Below are 15,495 nucleotides of genomic sequence, written 5' to 3'. Positions count from 1 at the left end.
CAGCTTTTGGTTTTTGGTTTTCAGCTTTTGGTTTTTGGTTTTTGGTTTTTGGTTTTTAGATTTAGATTTTGGTTTTTGGTTTTGCTGTATTTTTTTATTTTTTAAAAATTAATTAATACATTACTTTAAAATAATACAACAAAATAATAACAAATATTTAGATTTTACAATTAAAATTTATCAAAATACTGTATTATAATTTTAATATAAAATAAAATAACATATTTTAATCATTATATTTTATAAAAATATATTATAGTAAAATATAAATCATAAAATATATATAAATTACACAAAAAATATTAAATTTTGAAACTACTTAGAAATTTTTCTTATATAAATTATTTTTAATTTTTAAAACTTGAATAGCAATAGTTTTTCTTATATAAATATTATAAATTAAACAAAAATAAAAATACATAAAATTTTGAAACTAATTATAAATTTTCTTATATAAATTATTTATATTTTCTTAAAGTTGAATGGCAATTTTTATATTTCAGGATTAAATACAATATATTGTATTAATAAAACATATTATGCTTTTATAATTTTGTCATTTTTAATGTGATTAATAATTTTTAAAATAATACAATTATTTTATTTATAGAAACTAATAACTAATTTTTAGAGTTAAATAATATTATTTATAGAAAATTTATTTACAAATATGAAACACAAATTAAAATATTTCACATTATCGTTTAAATGATATCTAATGTACCAAAAATTGTATGATAATTTTATTTTTATGAAAATATTATTTATTAATTATTAATTAATTAAAATGTAGTAGTTTCTACAAAAAAACTCAAAGTTCGTTTTTCTTCATAAAAACTCACAAAAGTTAGTTTTTGGTTTTTCTTCATTAATTGGTTAAACTTTTCAAAAACTAGTTTTTCTAAATTTTAGGGAATCTATTTATTAAAAATCTTGATTGGCAACTCACATAGTTTTTACAAAAACTAAAACTAAAACTAAAACTAAAAACTTGATTGGATGAAAAATGGTTTTTGCAAAAACAAAAACTAAAAACTAAAGCAAAAACCACAAACAATCAACCTCAAAAAACCAAAAACCAATAAAACCAATAAAACAATCATCACCTTAATATTATGTACTGTATGCATATTTTGATATTTGGGTTAAGGTTTATATTTTCTTCTAGGATTTAGTGATTAGTGTTTTAAGTTTAGTTTTTGAAAGATTTGGGTTGAAGTTGGGTTTAGTTTTGGATATGTATAGTATATTAATATATTTAAATCATTTTATAATTTTACTTACATAAACTATACCATTTAGCATGGTTTATTCTATTTATATACTATCACCATAATCAACGTGGATACCATAATCACCACTACTCTAATAACATTTTTATTTATTTTTTATTTACATGACAGATGCTTTTTGGATGTTACTATCGGCAACTGGCTTAAAGAAAAAAAAGAATCGGAAGAAAAAGAACAATATGCTATGAGATATAATAATGTCAGATCATATGCTATATTCTTAATTTTATCTCCGTAGCATTTGGTAGTTTAGAGTCATATATCTCGCGGTCTTCTCGTTTGGTGAAATAGATATGGGTTCTGGGTCCAGCGTACGGCCGGCGCGTTTGCCGTCGCTGGAACCGTTCTTATTCCTTCAGTTTGCTCGTCCTTTGCTTCTCCTTCGACTCTGCTTCCCTACCGTCTTGTCTGAGCTGTGGTACGGCATCCTTCCTTGACTTCGTGTTTAGCTTGCTGAGATGAACGTCATCAACGGTGGCTCTGCTTATCCTGGAGTCAAGGCGCGGTAGTGTGGAGGGGTTTGTGTAGTGAAGTCGTTTTCACAGAAGATCGATCTGCTCTGTTTAGGTCTCTCTCTTGCGTTTCAGTTTTTGTTTCAGGGATGGTGATGCGTCTCTCCGGTCTGGTGTAGCGGCAGGTGTGCTGCGTGGCCTTGGAGGTGTCGGGAGTGTCAGAGGACGGTCTTGAAGCTTTCTTGTTGGGTTTGGTGTTTTGCTTCCTGGTTTTGATTACAGTAGCGGTGGAAGAAGTGGTGTGTTAATGGTGTGTTGAGTGTTTGGTTGGTGTGGTGGTGTGGGGTTAGCAGAACATGTCTAACACCTTTGAGAAGATTCAGGTTCTTGTCGCTGTTATCTCTGTGCTTTGGAGTCCTCTCCTGGCCTTGAATAATTGTCTTTTCGGGATTGTCTTGTGCCTTGTCTTGTCCTCGGTGGCTTCAGTTAGTTGAAGCATTTTAAAGAGGTTGAGGGTGTTAGGTTCTCCGATGAAGGTTCAGTTGAGGAGGAAGCTTAAATTCTAGGCATGTGTTTGCTTTTTGGTTGGTTTATGGTGTTAGACTATCGAGTTTGTGTTCTGGTTTGGCACCGAGAACTGAAGGTTCAAGTAATCGAGAATCTTGTGTCGTTGTATTGCCATTGCATCACTGTTTCCTTCTAGTGCAGTTCGCTGCAAGTAGTCCGGCTTGTCAAAGCTCAAAAGCTTTACCTCTAATATCTGTCTCAAGGATTCCTTGCCTTGAAGCTGGATGCAAGAGTGAAGATCTATCTAGTATTTGTAGTAGTTTTTTATATATCACCTGTTGTTTGGGTTTGAGCTTCTCTTTTGTGGGCTATGCTTCCAGCGATGTTAAGTTGTTACCTCCGGATTTAGATTTTCATCCTTGTATGTTCTTCGGTTTCATCAATCAAAATTAGTTGGCAAAAAAATTCTTAATTTTATCTCCAAAATTGGCTATCTCACCGATAAGCCCAATAAAAATATCACAGATACTCTTTTGCAATTACCCCAAACAAAACACACTCCTCTGTCTTGTCTTCTTTGTCTGCTCAAAAACCCTAAATCCCAATAATATCTCCGTCCACGATCACGCCGGAGAGAAATGCTTGCGAAAGCAGCAAGAGAGCTTTCTTCATCAAAGCTTAAACCTTTATTCGCTCTTTCTCTCTCCTCCTTCAAATCTTCCACATGGACTTCCAATAGATCGAAATCACCATTTCTCCTTCTCCCTCCGCGTTACTCTTCATCTAATGTTCCGCCCCTTACCCGAGATGGGAACTACAGCGAAGCCACTTCCCCCACCGTCTCCGTTTGCCCAGGCTGCGGAGTTCATATGCAGAACTCGAATCCCAAACATCCAGGTTTCTTCATCCGACCGTCGATCGAGAAACAGAACGGCGGTTCGGATCTTCGTAACCTCGTACCAATCTCACAAGAGCCCGAGTTCACCAATTCAATCAAACATGGGCTTCTCGTTGAACCAAACAGTTCCGAGATAAACCTTAAAGATGATGATGAAACAGGAAGACCCTTGGTCTGCGCGAGGTGTCATTCACTCAGACACTACGGGAGAGTTAAAGATCCAACGGTGGAGAATCTACTTCCGGATTTCGATTTCGATCATACGGTGGGAAGACGATTAGGATCAGCTTCCGGGGCTCGAACCGTCGTTCTGATGGTCGTCGATGCTTCGGATTTCGACGGGTCTTTCCCAAAGAGAGTCGCGAGGCTCGTGTCGAGAACCATCGACGAGAACAACACAGCGTGGAAAGAAGGGAGGTCAGGTAACGTCCCTAGAGTCGTCGTCGTGGTGACTAAGATCGATTTACTACCGAGCTCCTTGTCTCCGACGAGGTTTGAGCAATGGGTGAGACAAAGAGCTCGCGAGGGAGGGTTAAGCAAGATCACGAAGCTGCATTTCGTTAGCCCTGTGAAGAACTGGGGGATCAAGGATATGGTGGAAGACGTGGCGGCCATGGCTGGGAAGAGGGGACAGGTCTGGGCTGTTGGGTCCCAGAACGCCGGGAAGAGCACTCTCATCAACGCCGTCGGGAAGGTGTTTGGCGGGAAAGTTTGGCACTTGACGGAGGCTCCGGTGCCGGGAACGACGTTGGGGATCGTCAGGGTGGAAGGTGTTTTGCCTTTTGAGGCGAAGCTCTTTGATACTCCAGGGTTGCTGAATCCGCATCAGATCACGACTAGGCTCACCAGAGAGGAGCAGAAACTTGTTCAGATCAGCAAGGAGCTTAAGCCTAGGACTTACAGGATCAAGGTTTGCCTCAATAACATTCTCCTCTGTAACAATAGTTCCTTGTTGTTGTTGTTGAGTGAGTGTTCATTTGCAGGAAGGTTATACGGTTCATATCGGTGGGCTAATGAGACTTGACATTGATGAGTCTTCCGTAGATTCTATGTATGTAACAGTATGGGCGTCTTCTTCTGTTCCCCTTCACATGGGGAAGAAGGAGAATGCATACAAAACACTTGAGGAACACTTCGGTTCTCGATTGCAGGTAAAACCCTTTGTTCTTGAGGATACAAATATATTTCTTGATTGAACACCGTATATGTAGATTACAACTTTTCTTTTCTGTAAAACATAACTTGAAGTAGTTAAAAACTTGAGGGGTCGTTTTGGTATCATTATATTGACCAAGTCTTAACCTTTTTTTGCATTATGATTCTTGATGAAGCCGCCGATTGGGGAGAAGAGGGTGGAAGAGATGGGGAAATGGGTGAGGAAGGAGTTCCGAGTGAGTGGGAGCAGTTGGGACGCAAGTTCAGTGGATATTGCTGTTTCGGGTCTCGGTTGGTTTGCTATAGGGCTCAAAGGAAACGCGGTATTAGGTGTATGGACTCACGAAGGGATTGATGTCTTTCTCCGTGACTCATTGGTTCCACAACGAGCGCGTACTTTCGAAGACTCTGGTTTCACTGTCTCGAAGATCGTTGCCAAAGCTGATAGAGATTTTAATAAAACTCACAAGGAGAAACGGAAACCCAACAAGAAGTCCACTCCTTCAGATTCTGTGTCTGACACAGAAAATTGCCAGGAGGTGTCCTTGTAGGAAAGTCACAGCCTTTCAGATATAAGTTGAGTTGTTTTATTTTCTTTGCTTGTTGAATTTACTTGGTTCTGTGAATTTCACCAAGGCTGATGTTTCTGTTTTCCTCATAGCTTTTTTCTTTATTCATTAAAAAGGTTCGTTTCCCACCACGCGTTTTACGAAAAACTGTTTCTGAACGCTAGAGCTGGAAATGACTATGGAAGGACATTTTGTTCGACCAAATGAGAGCAAAAAAACATCATAGATGCGTCAAGAGAAACTTGGAACGGGAAGATGGACGAAATGGGCTTTCCACGGGATAAATGGAGTTTATCGACCAAGTTAAAGATCCACTTGTGTTTACAATTGGGGGCCAATAACTAAATTACGAGCTAAGACCATGAAGATGAGCCTAGGGGCTTTGGTTCGACTTGTGCAAGAGGGGAAGGCCGGCTTGACAAAAGAGTCGATCCATTGCTACCATTACTCGGTTTACAACCTTAAGTAATAAACCAAGTTAAATTAGGATTAGATAAGTGTAAATCTATCGGGCTTTTATTTTGGTTTTCATAGTTAAAGATAGAATTAGTGTTTTACTTAATGTCGGTTTAGAAAGCAAATACTGTATAAAACGTTGAATTGAAAACATAACTTTTCAGCTTTATAATCTTTTTTTTAGAATCCAAGTATTCTTGCCTTCTTTGTTCAGCTCAAGAACTTTGATCTCGATCACCAGAAGGGAAACCTTCCATTACGTGAAGCTCAGAACTACAAACAGGGCTACTCCTGTAGGTTATTGATTTTTGAGTCGATACAACACACAAAAATCTCCATCATCCGAGTGTGAAGCCACCGATCTTGCAAACAAGTGCTAGTAGCCTTGAGATCAAACCATCATCCACCCATCTTTCAAGAGATCAAAGGGAGGCATACGACCGGGGCCGTATCAAGCTCTTTACGAAACAAATAACAGACGGAGACGGCCATAACGAAAACCGAACCTTTCTGATCAAAAAGACGTGGACCCACAAAAGAAAACTTCTGCGAATGGAAGTACAATCAAGAGCGATCTTTTGACCGTTAATAAAAACTAACCAACAAGAAGATATCATCACAATCACATAAATCTTATAAATGCTCGTGTCAACAAGAAGCATGTTCCAGGGTGTAATGCCCAAGTCTACCAGTTCTATAAAGATTCAATATCTTAGAAGCAACTCTGAGATCAGCAAACTGACTTGCCTCTTCTGTAACCCTAAGTACTGTTCTTAACGCAGCAAATTGCGTCTCTACAAGTTCTCCCATGCTGATATCATCTTCTAAGTTTCCGTTAAATACTGAAATTGTCTCGTACAGAACCCTCCGTACATCGTAAACTATAAAATCCTGCAATCGATAAAACAATGATGCATTCAACAAATGAAAGACAACCGAGTAGCAAACAATGCTTTTGTCTTGTTATGGTACCTGTGTATGATCTGTTGGGTACTGCCTCTTACGTTGGGCACTAGAAGTGGAGCTTTCATTGGATAAACTTCCTGTAACATCCTGGGATTTGCACAGGTTTGCCCATTTCTTGTATTCATGGCTCGAGTTTAGTAGGGTCAGACAAAACCGTGCTAGTTCTGTCTCCCCAATTATATCATCCGGAATAGCTCCTACATTGCGGGAAAAAGAACAAACCTGTAAGTTTTCCACACTATCTCTTAGAGTGAACATACATCAAAATTTCTAGTAGGCGAGATATCATGTTTGTTAAGTGCTGATCAGACCTGTTAATGCCAACTTCGAGCATATCTCAGCATCAAGCAGCTTAGGAGGAAAAACTCCAGGCGTGTCTAGAACATAGACGTTGGGATGGCTGCCGATCTGAGCCAAATATACCCTCAGATTTAAACTAGTAGCAGCATGCACACCTCAAACAAACAGGAAGGCAAGTAGTAGCCATACAAGGACATATAAACTGAGCCAAGAACATAATAAGCATACAAAGAAACTGAGTAAAAAAGGGAACAGACCTTCAAGCTCATAATGTCTTTAGTATCTCCAGGCTGTGAACTAACTGTTGTATGTTTTAGCTTCCCTTTCTCTGCAAATGAAAATATTAGATCAAGAAGCAACGATCATATGAGAGATAAGCGAGGATCATATGCTTACCTGCAGCACTAATCCTCCCGATCTGATGAAGAGAATTGGCGAGAGCGGATTTTCCTACGTTAGGAACCCCAAGAAGCATCATAGTTGTAGTATGACCAGAATGGCCTGATTTGTGCAATTCCCTAACTTGACTCTGCAAGAAGTTGAGAAACTGAAAACAAAAAAGTCTTGTTTTTAAGTTTCTCTTAGCCATTGAGAACAACGGAACTGAAGATTATGAAATCAAAAGAGAGTTACATTCTTGACACACTCTTTGTTATGTGAGTTAACTGCATACGAGAGAAAGTTTCTCCCTTGAAAGTAAGCCATCCACTTCTTCAACTCCAAAGGATCTGCAAGCTCCATCTTGTTCAGCACAACGATCCGTTTTGAAGAAAAAGGTGAAAACTTTCTCAACAACTCATACTCAGACGACAAGGGTGTCTACAAAAAGAAAAAAGAAAAAAAGAAAAAACTTAGCTTGGTTCTCTGAGGCAATTAATCGAACACTTAGAAGACAATGAGATGAAGAAGAAGACGTACACGAGCGTCTCTGATCTCGAGTACGAAATCGACAAGCGGTATACGTTCTGAGATTGCACGAACCGATGCGGCCATGTGAGGTCCGTACCATCTCCGGTTAGGGTTACTAGACGCCTTCACCACGGCTTCTCCGATTTCCCTCCCAATCTTCCAGCTTTTAGCCGTTGTCATTTTCAAAATAAAGTCTCTCCTTTTTTTTCGAAACCTAAAGCCCATAAATACAAAGCACCCTTATGGGCCTTAGTACTTCGATCGTAAGGCCCATATATAGCCTATTAGACAGATGATTCTAAAGTGTTACCAATTTGATTGATGAGCTATTGAATTTCTCACTGACATGTTCCTGCGTCCCCTTGCAATCTTGCATTACCATCAAACTAACATCAACGTTTAAAATTTGCAATGCAGAATCTACTATAGCTCAAAACTGATAAATTGATCAATAGTAACGCCATAAACACACAAAAATCATCTAAAATTTTGAGTTTACTACACAACTTTTAAAAGTATAGTTAATTTCTCCATTACAGAGTTGTTTCAACTTTGAGAACAAAAAGTCTCTATGTGAAAAGAAGTGAAGATTGCAGAGATAAGGAGTGGAATGATGTCTGGTTGCTTGAACCAAATAAGTTTCCATTAAATTAAACATTGATTAAGAACAAACTTCGTTAATCAAGTTTCCAAGTTCAGATTTCTCATTTTAAACATAAGCTGATAAGCATATGAGGTTTACATTAACAGACACACATGACACAACAGACCAAATCTTTCCATAGTTTCGGTGAAAGAGTTTTAACACCTTGAAGAATAAAGAACTGAAGAAGACATAAAAACAATAATCATAAAATGGAAAAACAAAGCGACTTTAGATAGTAAAACAAAGCCAACAAGCACCTCGTAATAGCTTAAAAAAAATCATAGAAAATAACAGAGATGAACAAAGCATTTTTTATATATTTTCCATAAACATATAATAAAAAGTACAAACTTCTGGATACAAAATTAAAGAAAACCCAAACTTCAATCTTTCAGTCAATCACGACAAGCTCATTGTACTCTGGTCCAGATATAACAGCGTGCATGATGGTCATGGGATCAATCTCTCCATCATTATCCAAAAACATTTTGATCAAGTTCTTGGAAAACCCACTCACCAATGCCACACCTTTATCGCTTCTCGTAACCGGCGTCGACTTCGAGTCCCTAAGGTTCCAAAACACTATCTCCGGCACAACTCCTCCGTACCCTTTCTCTTCGTACTTGCTCACGATCACCTGATAGTTCGTTTCCCAGCTACTCGTTTCCCTTGTGTTATAACGGGAATGAGACGAGGACGAGGCTTCGTCAAACTCCATGTCGCTGAACACAAACACCCTCCTGATCATCTCCTCCGGCTTCAACTTGCCTTCAACAGCCACTTTCAAGATCAGATCAAACACTTTCTGAAAGTCAGTGTTGGCTCCCCAGTCCATGTCCCTCACGAACTGTGTCTTGGATCTCAGGTCGTCTCCTTCCACCAAATGCAACTCTGGAGTCCCGCTGAAAGTAATCAGCTTCCCTCTCCACGGCTCATCCGCTAGCTCAGAGACGAGTAGACCCAGAGCGACGGATACTTCCATGGGAGTACCCTCCATCGATCCCGAAACGTCCGAGATTGCTATGCAGTTGGTCAACGAACCTTTCGTCCTCATATCATCAACCATTCGTTTCCACTGAAGCTCAGCGACTTGTCCACCGTCTCCGCCTTCCAAGTCACCGATTATCTCGTGTGGCAACAAAGCTCCGGCTGCTATCTTCGTCTTCCCTGACTTGGCATCTTCCAGATACTTCTTAAACCTCTCTTCGTCGTGGCTCAGGAATATCTCCTTGTACGACTTCATAGCCACTGATGCTACACGGTTGTACGGAAGAGACCCCCACGCTTTCGCTCCCATGTAAACCTCCGGGAGCTGCAGAGTCTTTCGGAGAGGAACAAGAACGTGTTTCCTTAGCCGGTCGCGGACTCTGTAAGCGTAGTGAGCTTCCTCGACGCCTTCGTATTCAGGGAAGGTCTCACGCGGGAAGAGTCTATAGACGGACACCATTTAGCTGCTAGAGAGATCTTGTTCGTCTCGCCGGACGTCAGGAACTCGACATCTCTCCTCAGGAGGTCTGAGAATAGATCGGAGACGCGTTCGTGGAGGAAGCGGTACTCGGCGTCGTGGGAGTATCTTGTAAACGCCTCTTTACCCACAGAGATCTTTTCCAGCTTACGGTTTATACTCGCTATAGCTTTATCAGCTTGGTTCTTCATCTCTGCCGTCGCTACCCTCAGCTCTCTCGTTGCTGCCGTCTTCCTTTTGCGGCTACCATGAACTCTTCTTCCTCTTCCTCTACAGCTTTTCCCTTGCATCCGTTCAGACTTCTGGGTGTCACGGATCTTGGATCCTTTAAGAATCCGGTAAAGAATCTCTGGAAAGTCCTTAAAATAGCCAAACTTGGAGAGAGACTCTAGGTTACTGATACAGGCCGGGAAACAGACTGCACGGTCGGACGGTCTGAGGTTCGAGAACTCGGACTGGACAGGACGGACGGACGGCTATGGGACGGCTAGACGGTCACGATGGGTTGGGAGTTGGCCGATCTGGTTCCTGAAACAAAAGAATGCTATTTTTATGAGTTTTTATGAATCAAAATAAGGAACAGGAAGAAAACAAAATGATCAATGAAGAACAGAAGTAAATATGACTTTTTATGGGTTTTTATAATGAATGGAAAAAGCTAGAACTATATGATGCAAGATAAAACAAAAACAAAAGAAGGATAGAAGTATGGGGGATGGATCCTTGTTGCTGGATGTGTATCTCTCTCAACAAGAACAGTGGATGGAGGTGGATAGCGATGGGATTTGGCTTGCTGGATGTGTATCACTCTCAAGGCAAATCGGTGGGTGGAATGGAGGTGAAGAATCGCCACAAGCTTGGTGGTTTGAAGCTTGATAAGATTCGGCTGCTCTCTCTTGTTTCTCACAGAAAAAGACTTAGGATTTAGGTTTGCAAAGGCAAAATCATTTCATAAAAGACTTAGGCAAAAATCGCCAACTTCATGGAGTTATATAGGGTTTACCCCTTATGAGACTCAAAGATAAAAGGCCTAAAACAAGCTGGCCGAAAATGAGGCTGAAACACTAGCCCAAAGTCTTAACCAAATAAATTAAAATAAACCAGACATCTGGTTGTCGGTTTGAGAAGGCTTAGACCAAGGCTAATAGCATGCTTGCATGTTGCCTCATTAAAACCTTACCAAGAAAACCCAATGGGACAAAACCTGGTGAGGAAAAAGAGTACAACACATGCTACTCCCCTTGGTGGTCGGCTAGATCTCAGAACCGGAAAGAGTTGGAGTGGATGAAATGGAAACTGAGTCTGGACCAAGCTCGGATGTGGAGATGAGAAGTCCGGCTTGGTTGAGTCTGAACTGGATCGGGTCGGCCGCGTCCTGAACCTCCTTTGGGCCGGCTTGATCTTGAATCTTCAACTGGACCATCTTCTCAATCAGCAGCTGGTCCTGGTCAGTCTGTCCATCTTGATCAAGGATATGCTGGACAGCTTTGGTGAAACCTTCTCGCAAGGCCCTGGTTCCACTCCGGGTAGTCGGACCGCGCCTAACTATGGGAACCTCTACTTGGATGGCCTCATCATTCCCTCCCTCTTGAAGAGGTTCTGGCCTCAGAACACCATCATCTGCAAAGTCATCACTATCTGCATGGAAAGGAGACAAATCCGAGACATTGAAAGTATGTGAAATTTTAAATTCAGCAGGGAGGTCAAGGATATAGGCATTGTCGTTGATCTTCTTTAGGATGCGGAATGGTCCTATCCCACGAGGAGAGAGCTTGGACTTCCGGGCTTCTGGAAACCTCTCGGGCCGCATGTGTAACCACACCAAGTCCCCGGGTTCGAACAGTACCTCCTTCCTCTTCTGGTCATACTTGGCCTTGACCTTAGCCGCCTTGGCTTCTATCCTCTCCTTGACCTTTAAGTGCATATTTTTAACAAACTCTGCCTTGGCGACTCCATCACGACTGCGGTACATGGAGCTGGGCAGTTCGGTGAAGTCTAAAGGAGTCTCTGGCTGAAACCCATAAACAATCTCAAAAGGTGACAGGTTAGTAGTAGAGTGCCTAGCATGGTTATAAGCAAACTCAACAAAAGGCAAACAAGACAACCAATTTCTTAAATTCTTACCGACCGTAGCTCTCAACAGTTGAGAAAGCGTACGGTTTACTACCTCAGTCTGGCCGTCGGTCTGGGGATGGCAAGTGGTCGAGAATAGTAGCTTGGTTCCGAACTTGCCCCATAGTCTCCTCCAGAAATGGCTGAGGAACTTGGCATCACGGTCAGACACAATGGTTCGAGGAACACCATGTAGTCGGACCACTTCTTTGAAGAATAGGTCGGCGGTCTGAGTGGCATCATTAGTGGTGTTACAGGCTATGAAATGGGCCATCTTGGAGAACCTGTCTACCACTACAAAAATGGAATCCTTGTGGTTTATCTTGGGTAAACCCAGCACAAAGTCCATAGAAATGTCTACCCAAGGGTGGTTAGGAATCGGTAATGGCATTTGTAAACCGTAAGGATGTGACCTGGACTTGGTTTTGAGGCAAGTAGTGCACTTGGCGCATATGCTCTCCACATCCCTCTTCATGTTTGGCCAAAAGAAATGTTCAGTTAGGACACTCAAGGTCTTGTCCCGACCAAAGTGTCCCATGAGGCCGCCACCATGGGCCTCCCGAACCAGCAGTTCCCTCATGGCTCCTTTGGGAATGCACAGCCTCTTTCCCTTGAACAGGAACCCCTCATGCTGGTAGTATGGCCCAAAAGCCCCCTTCTCAGTGTTCCTGAAAACTTCATTAAAATCAAGATCAGTGGCATAAGATTCTTTAATATGTTCGAAACCCATGATCTTGGCCTCCATGGTCACAATGAGAGTGTGTCTCCGGGACAGTGCATCGGCCACCACATTGTCCTTGCCCTTCTTGTACTTGATCACATAGGGAAAGGTCTCCACGAACTCGAGCCATCTGGCGTGCCTCTTCTTGAGTGTGGTCTGTCCCCTCAAGTGCTTAAGTGTCTCATGATCTGTATGAATAACAAATTCCTTAGACAAAAGGTAATGCTGCCAAGTTTCAAGGGACCTTACTAGAGCGTATAGCTCTTTGTCATAGGTTGGGTAGTTGAGGGCAGCTCCACTCAGTTTCTCACTAAAGAATGCCACTGGTCGGCCCCCTTGAGTGAGGACAGCTCCAATGCCTGTACCTGATGCATCACACTCAATCTCAAAAGTTTTATTAAAATCAGGGAGTGTAAGAACGGGTGCATGAGTTAAACTATATTTAAGCTTGTTGAAGGACTCCTCTTGGGCAGGGCCCCAAACAAAGGATACATTCTTCTTGATCACTGAGGTCATGGGTGCAGCAATGGTGCTGAAGTCCTTGACAAACCGCCTATAGAAGCTGGCTAGGCCATGGAAACTTCGGACTTGCCCAATAGTGGTCGGTGTGGGCCAGTCTTGGATGGCCTTGATCTTCTCCTCATCGACCTTCAAACCCTGTGAACTCACAACAAAGCCTAAAAATATTAACTGGTCAGTGCAAAATACACACTTCTTGAGATTGGCAAAGAGTCCTTCCTGCCTGAGAGCCTTCAAAACCTGTTCTACATGACTAATGTGATCGGATAAGCACTGACTATAGATCAATATGTCATCAAAATAGACAACCACAAATTTACCAATGTAAGGCCTTAGAACCTCGTTCATAAGCCTCATGAAGGTACTAGGGGCGTTGGTAAGACCAAAGGGCATCACCAGCCACTCATACAAGCCTTGCTTGGTCTTGAAAGCAGTCTTCCACTCGTCTCCCTCCTTCATCCGAACTTGGTGATAGCCACTCCTAAGATCAATCTTGGAAAACACGGTGGAACCACTCAGTTCATCTAACATATCATCAAGTCTAGGAATGGGGTACCGATATTTTATGGTGATGTTGTTGATGGCTCGGCAATCAACACACATACGCCATGTTCCATCCTTCTTAGGCACCAATAGGACGGGTACTGCACATGGGCTGAGACTCTCTCGAATGTATCCCTTGTCCATGAGGTCTTGGACCTGTCTCTCCAGCTCCTTAGCCTCCTCCGGATTGACTCGGTATGCGGCTCGGTTTGGAAGTGGGGCGCCTGGCACAAAGTCTATCTGATGTTCGATGCCTCGGAGGGGTGGTAAGCCGGCTGGTATCTCTTCAGGGAACACGTCCTTGTACTGGTCCATTAGTCCTTGCATCTCAGCTGGACAATCTGGTGCCTCAAAACCTGCAAAACAACCTTCCTTGAAAACCATTAGTAGCACCTGTGTGTCTTGCTGCAATGATTTAATCAATTTACTAGAAGAGATGTAAAGGTTAGTTTTACTAAACAATCCAGACTGATCCATGGCCCTCTGCATCTCGTACACCTCTTGTGGACTGAGAGGAGCCAGGCTGTGCTTCTTGTTGTTGTGGGTAAAGCTGTAGATGTTAGTCCTCCCATGGTGAATAGTCTCCTTGTCAAACTGCCAAGGCCTCCCTAACAGTAGATGACCGGCTTGCATAGGAACCACATCACACTTCACCTGGTCCTGGTACTTACCAATACAAAAGGAAACAACAACTTGCTCCGAGATTTTAAGCTCCGTCTCATCATTGAGCCACTTGAGCTTGTATGGCCTGGGGTGTGGCAACTTTGCTAGTCCTAACTTTTCAACAAGGTACCTGCTGGCCACGTTAGTGCAAGAGCCACCATCAATAATTAGACTACATACCTTGCCTTCCACGCTACATCTAGTATGGAAGATGTTCTCTCGTTGGACGGTTTCTGGATCAAAGAGAGCACTGAGAGCTCGTCTGACCACCAGTAGCTCACCAGTTTCAGCATAGTCCACTATCTCGTCTCCTGAGTCAGCCATCTCTACATCGGCCTCGTCTTGGGACTCATACTCGCCGTCTGCCTTAAGGATCATGACACGCTTGTTCGGACAGTCCCTGGCGTAGTGCCCCTTCCCCTGACATTTGAAACAAGTAATATCACGAGTTCTTTGAGCTTGTGTTTGTCCCTTACCTGGTTCGGATGAACCTGGTTTGGACTGGTCGGTTTGGCTCTTCTTGAACCGGTTTTCCACTTCAATGGATTTGTTCTTCTCAGCCCCCTTGGATCCGGATGAAGCCCATGGCGTCTTGTTCCTGGCACTAGAGGCGTTCTTCCTTTTAATGTGCTGCTCGGCCTGTATGGCATAGTGGAGGAGATCATTGAAGTTGACGTAGGTCTGCCTCTCCACCTTGCGAGCGATGCGGTCTTGAAGGCCTTCTAGGAACTGAGCCATCATAACCTCTTCGGTCTCGCGCGTCCTGAGCTTGTTCTTGAGAGCCTCAAACTCCTCAAAGTACTCCTCTACGGACCTAGTACCCTGAGACAACTTGCAAAAACGTTTTAGTAAGTCCCGCTGATAGTATGAGGGTATATACCTTGCACGGAGCTTAGTTCGCATCTCATCCCAAGTCTCTATCCTATAGACTCTGCCAACCTCGGCTACTTCCCTGTCCCACCAGGTTAGGGCATTGTCCGTCAGTTGGGCTGCGGCTAAAGCGATCTTCTTGGCCTCGGTATAGCGGTAGTACTCAAAGATGTACTCCATGCGCCTCTCCCATTCGATGTAGGCGTCCGGGTCAACCTTTCCAGCAAAGGTTGGAGGGGTAAGTTTGAGATCCTTGCCTCCCTGCCAAGCTACTTCATCGTCTCTGAATCTCCTTCGGACCGGACTTGCATCGCCTTGGACCCGATACTCCCGTCGGTTCCCACGTCCGGCTCGTTCACGCCGCGGCTCTTCTGGTTCGGTACGGTCAGTGTCCGAGTTGTCCTCACTGGATTGGGACTGTTGTTCCTCTGGAACGGGTTGGTTTCTCCTCC

The 15,495-nt window shown here is 42.7% G+C and overlaps 2 protein-coding genes across 3 annotated transcripts; one reads left to right on the top strand and one right to left on the bottom strand.

Moving 5' to 3' along the window:
• Positions 1 to 2,780: 2,780 nt before the first annotated feature.
• On the top strand, positions 2,781 to 5,523 carry LOC106391773 (GTP-binding protein BRASSINAZOLE INSENSITIVE PALE GREEN 2, chloroplastic-like). Of its 2 annotated transcripts, XM_048740850.1 has the most exons (4): positions 2,781 to 4,059; positions 4,133 to 4,300; positions 4,481 to 4,880; positions 4,990 to 5,523. In XM_048740850.1, the coding sequence occupies exons 1-3, from the start codon at positions 2,890 to 2,892 to the stop codon at positions 4,853 to 4,855; spliced, it is 1,713 nt and encodes a 570-aa protein (XP_048596807.1). In that variant the 5' UTR covers positions 2,781 to 2,889; the 3' UTR covers positions 4,856 to 4,880; positions 4,990 to 5,523. The 2 variants fall into 2 exon arrangements, with proteins under 2 accessions (XP_048596807.1, XP_013687929.2); XM_013832475.3 differs by having other exon boundaries at positions 4,481 to 5,001.
• Positions 5,524 to 5,888: 365 nt separating this feature from the next.
• LOC106391775 (DAR GTPase 2, mitochondrial) lies at positions 5,889 to 7,714 on the bottom strand. The gene is made up of 7 exons (XM_013832478.3): positions 7,514 to 7,714; positions 7,229 to 7,414; positions 6,992 to 7,142; positions 6,853 to 6,923; positions 6,607 to 6,703; positions 6,302 to 6,492; positions 5,889 to 6,220 (listed from the first exon to the last, which is right to left on the bottom strand). Exons 1-7 carry the CDS (start codon positions 7,682 to 7,684, stop codon positions 5,978 to 5,980), a joined length of 1,110 nt encoding a protein of 369 aa, XP_013687932.1. The 5' UTR covers positions 7,685 to 7,714; the 3' UTR covers positions 5,889 to 5,977.
• Positions 7,715 to 15,495: the final 7,781 nt, after the last annotated feature.

The sequence above is a fragment of the Brassica napus genome, chromosome A9 (genome assembly GCF_020379485.1).
Source record: "Brassica napus cultivar Da-Ae chromosome A9, Da-Ae, whole genome shotgun sequence".
NCBI classification, from domain to species: Eukaryota; Viridiplantae; Streptophyta; class Magnoliopsida; order Brassicales; family Brassicaceae; genus Brassica; species Brassica napus.
Note: the sequence above shows the minus strand (reverse complement) of the source record. Positions and strands in the feature narration are given on the sequence as shown.